General features: G+C 42.3%; 1 protein-coding gene across 1 annotated transcript; it reads left to right on the plus strand.

Moving 5' to 3' along the window:
* Positions 1 to 213: 213 nt before the first annotated feature.
* Positions 214 to 969, plus strand: LOC130663193 (uncharacterized). Its single transcript, XM_057462310.1, has one exon. It carries the CDS (start codon positions 214 to 216, stop codon positions 967 to 969), a length of 756 nt encoding a protein of 251 aa, XP_057318293.1.
* Positions 970 to 5,027: the final 4,058 nt, after the last annotated feature.

Raw genomic sequence — 5,027 nt, forward strand, 5'->3', positions numbered from 1 at the left:
GATAAAAGTGATCAGTGAATTCCTGTGCAAAATACAGTGAATGAAAATTATCGTTCGCGTTCAATTTTCGCCCAGTAAAAATTTTCGTGCAGCTCGAAGCGTCTCGAACATTCTTCAACGGTGAGTCAGCTTCGACGGACACTAATCCGCTTACAGTGGTATTATTAAGTTTTTTGTTAGTTTTATTGTGTTAGTATTTCTCATATATAAACCATGTCCGATCCAAAGGTAGGCGATGAGTTTGTTGACGCTAAACCAATGATCATCAACTCACTCAAGGCACCTAGCTTCAACCCAAAACGAGTGAGTTTATGGTTCGCGCAGCTCGAAGCTCAGTTTGCGATCCACGGCGTAGCAACTGAGAGAGAGAAATTCAACCACGTGGTTTCTCTCATCGACACCGAGTATGCATGTGAGGTTGAGACCATCATCATCAACCCACCAACGACGATGCCATACGCCGAGTTGAAAACCACGCTCATCACGTGTTATTCAAAATCAGAAGAAGCTAAACTGCGTCAGCTTCTAAATGGCGAAACGGTCGGTGACCGATCACCATCACAGTTCCTCCGCCATCTTAAATCGCTTGCGCCGTTTAACGCTGTTCTGAAAGCAAGATGGCTGGCAAACTTGCCCAAGAAGACACAAGAGCTTCTAGCCATCTCTCCATCAACTGCCACCATCGATGAGTTAGTCGAAACAGTTGACACGTTACACGAGATGTTTCCAGTGACTCACACCGCTGCCGTAGTTTCATCATCATCTTCGCAGGAGACGATGGCGCTGCAGAGACAAGTAAGCGAACTATCTCAACAAGTAGCAGCACTGACGACAGCGTTCGACCATAACCGTGGCAGATCATCAACTCGAAAACAAAACCAACGCTCCCGAAGCAAATCAAAGCCACGCAAGCTTGATAAAACAAATATCTGCTATAACCATACAAAGTTTGGTACAACCGCGTACTAATGTACGCCAGGATGCAAGTTTTCGGGAAACGTGAACGAGAGTCACTAGCGGCGAAAAGCGACTCTTGCATCTTCTAACCGCCTATTCGTCGTCGATCTAACTACGAATACTCAATACCTCGTGGATTCTGATTCAGATCTCTCTGTTTATCCATACGGGCGGATGAAATGCAAACCTACACCAGTAGAATACCAACTTCACGCAGCAAATGGCTCGTTGATTGAAACATACGGTTGCATTACACTGTCGTTAAACCTCGGTTTACGTCGAGAATTTACGTGGAGATTCATCATCGCTGACGTCACGAAACCAATCATTGGTGCCGATTTTCTAAGTCATTTTAACTTGTTAATCGACCTCAAATAATTACGTGACGGCTCCACTGGTCTCCAAACACGCGTGGATTCAATATGCTCGGATGCAAAATGCATCAAATTAATTAAAGGTGATACAGCTTACCATAAACTGTTATCAAACTACCCGGCTATAACTCGATCTGAAGGAATTACTTTAGCCAAGAAGCATTCAACAGTGCATCATATCAAAACGACATCAGGACCTCCAGTATCGTGCAAAGCGCGACATTTTGCGCCAAATGAATTAAAAATTGTGCAAAAAGAATTTCTCAAGATGGTTCAACTGGGTATCGCACGCCCATCGACCAGTCCTTGGGCATCTCCACTCCATCTTGTACCCAAGAAATCTGGAGACTGGCGACCATGTGGTGACTATCGACCACTCAATGCCCGCACGATACACAATAACTACCCGGTCCGACGACTCAACGATTTTACCGCAACGCTGCACGGTAAAAAGATGTTTTCAGTGCTAGATTTGGTTAGAGCCTTCAACCAAATTACCGTCGCCGAAGAAGACATCGAGAAGACAGCTATCATCACATTTTTTGGCTTGTTCGAATTCCCATACATGACGTTTGGACTTTGAAATGCCACGCAAACTTTCCAAAGTTTCATCAATGAAGCCACACGAGACCTACCGTTTGTCTTCCCGTACATCGACGACGTGCTGATAGCTTCAGAGAACGAAGAGCAACATCTCGAGCACCTTAAAGTTTTATTTCAGCGCTTACAAGACTACGGACTTGTCATCAACGCAGCCAAATCAGTGTTGGGCCAGCACGAGGTAAAATTTTTAGGTCATCACATCAGCAACAAAGGTATCAAGCCGTTGCCCGACAGGGTAGACGCAATTATTAACTTAAAATTCCCTAGTACGATCTCTGTATTACGTTTTTTCTACGTGGTTTTCTAGGTACCATAAATTTCTACAGGAAATTTATTAGAAATGCTGCAGAAATCCTTGCACCGCTGAATAAATTGTTCGAGGGGCCAAAAGTTAAAAGATCAACGCTGATTGTTGAGACACCGGAACTCCAACAGGCCTACGGCAACGCAAAGCAGGCATTAGCCAACGCTGCAATGCTTGTGCATCCGAACGACGACGCAACTTGGGCTATTTTCTCTGACGCATCAAACACAGCCATTGGTGCAGTTTTGCAACAACTAGTTGGCGGAGAGTGGCAACCACTTGCTTTCTTCAGCAGAAAACTACAGCCATCCATTCAAAAATTATCGACGTAAGATCGTGAACTTCACGCTATCTATGAAGTTGTCAGACACTTCTGTCATATTTTTGAAAGTAAACAAGTTGCAATTAACACCGACCATAAATCGTTACTTTTTGCTTTTCAGCAACGTACTGAACGAGCATCACCGTGGCGATTTCGTCGCCTAGGCTTTATTGGCCAATTTCCAAGTGATTTTAGACACATTTCTGGACACGAGAACATCGTTGCAGATACGCTGTCGCGCGTTGAAGCCATTTCAACGCCGATTACCATGCACGAGCTGATAAACACTCAGAAAAACGATCCTGAAATACGAGATCTTCTTGCCAACGCAGCAACGTCACTACAGTGGCAACGTATTATCTTCAACGACCATCCGACCACAGTTCATTGTGATGTTTCATCAGGTAAACCACGTCCGTACGTTCCTGGTCAACTTCGAAAGAAAGTTTTTGATGTGCTGCACTCTCTGGCACACCCTGGTACAAGAACGTCTCAGAAACTAGCAAGCAAACGCTACGTTTGGCCATCAATCCAGAAAAATTGTCGAGAGTGGGCAAAAGCTTGCATAAATTCCCAGCGAAACAAGATTCATCATTACGTGTCTTCATCTCTTGCTCGTTTCGAATTGCCGACGCAACGTTTTGAGCATATTCACATTGATTTAGTCTCTTTACCAGTATCTCGCGGCTACAACAAGTGCCTGACGATCGTCGACAGACTTACCCGGTTTCCAGAAGCATTTAAAAATGGAGACGCAGATACAGTCGCACTCGCGCTGTTTAGAGAATGGATCTCAAAATACGGTGTACCAACTAGAATAACGTCTGACCAAGGAGGACAATTTAGATCATCGTTGTTCCAATCTCTAAATAAATTAGTTGGCATCACACATTTATTAACGACGCCGTATCATCCTCAATCCAATGGATTGGTGGAACGCTTACACCGACAACTCAAGGCCGCACTGTTGTGTCACGACGACACTTGGTATGACGCGCTACCCGTTGTCTTACTTGGTCTACGAGGAGCCTGGAAAGAGGACATACAAGCTAGCCCAACCAAACTTGTATACGGTGAGCCGATTCATTTACCAGGTGAACTACTAGTTCCATCAGATAAACACGCAAATGCCGAAAGTGTTGTGCGTGATTTAAAATCATATTTTAATAAATTCGCACCGGCCGAGACCTCGCGTCATGGAGAGCGTTCTGTTTTCTGTTTCAGAGACCTCAAAACTTGTTCCCACGTACTGGTGCGAGTCGGAAAAATTGGACCATCATTCTCAGCTTCGTATGAGGGTCCGTACGAAGTCGTCGCGCGACACGATAAATATTTTATCGTGAACTACAAAGTACCAATACTGCAATTTCTATTGACAGACTGAAACCTGTCTATTTCGTGGTCGACGACACATAAAATTATTTTTTTTTTATAATTTACACTCGTTTAAATTCATTTTTTTTTCGTTTATTATTTATTGCATTCTCTCTAGCTAGTACTTTCCTCAGAACGTAGCAAACATGCTCAAATTAGTGTTGTATTATTTTTGTTTTGCATTGTAAATATCTCTTATTATTTTTCGTTTGTACATAAGCATCATATTTTTTTTTTTTTTAAGAGGGGAAGTACTGTAGCGACTACGTCATTACTTATATTATTGATATTCATAATTTCAGATAAGTCCGTCAATCATCGATCGTCATCGATCGCCGAATATTTCCCCCACGCGGATACGATATTCGGTAGCACAAGTACTCACGTACATTAAAGAAATACACGGCAGCTAGTTAACACATATCTAATGCGACCAGCATTACCTTGTATTACATAATTCATTAAATAATACTAATTATTAAGTATTTTGTTAACGCTAATAATTAGAGTCAGATAAATTATTTATCGTAATGATTAAGTTCCATGAACCTCATCCCAGTCACTACATATATATTTGGCGACGATACTTTAGGATTAGATTGCAATAATCACTGCTTAAGTCGCTAACTACCAAAAAGTGAAACGTTGTGAGAGATGATGAAAAGAGGAGAGATAGAAAAAGGTATTTGTGGGGAAAGAGGCGTTTTGTCTAAGTATACTATAGCTGAGACTCCTCAGTTAGGTGTGTCTATTGTATACCCCACCTAAGACGCCGTGTTGGAAGTTACATGTTGGAAATGTTATATATTGTAACAGGCATAGGGACGAGATTCCCCATGAGCGCGACCAACGAAGGGTTAAAACCTTGAGTGCGCAGAGAACCAACAACATCTCAATGTATCAAATCTAATACTTCTGTTGACTGTCTTTCACTCTTTTAAAAAGGCAACGCAGTTATCTTAACTTTTAAGCAAATTTTTTATTCTGAAAGGAATTCCGCATCACTCAACTTGTACTGTTTACTCCCAATTGAATTAATAAATTTTATAAGATCCTTCGCATTAAGATGTCCTAAAGGCCAATGCCATTTTCG

The sequence above is a fragment of the Microplitis mediator genome, chromosome 2, assembly GCF_029852145.1.
Source record: "Microplitis mediator isolate UGA2020A chromosome 2, iyMicMedi2.1, whole genome shotgun sequence".
Classification (NCBI taxonomy): Eukaryota; Metazoa; Arthropoda; class Insecta; order Hymenoptera; family Braconidae; genus Microplitis; species Microplitis mediator.

Coding starts and splice junctions, on each gene's coding strand:
- LOC130663193 (XM_057462310.1), top strand. CDS start 214: ATGTCCGATCCAAAGGTAGGCGATGAGTTTGTTGACGCTAAACCAATG.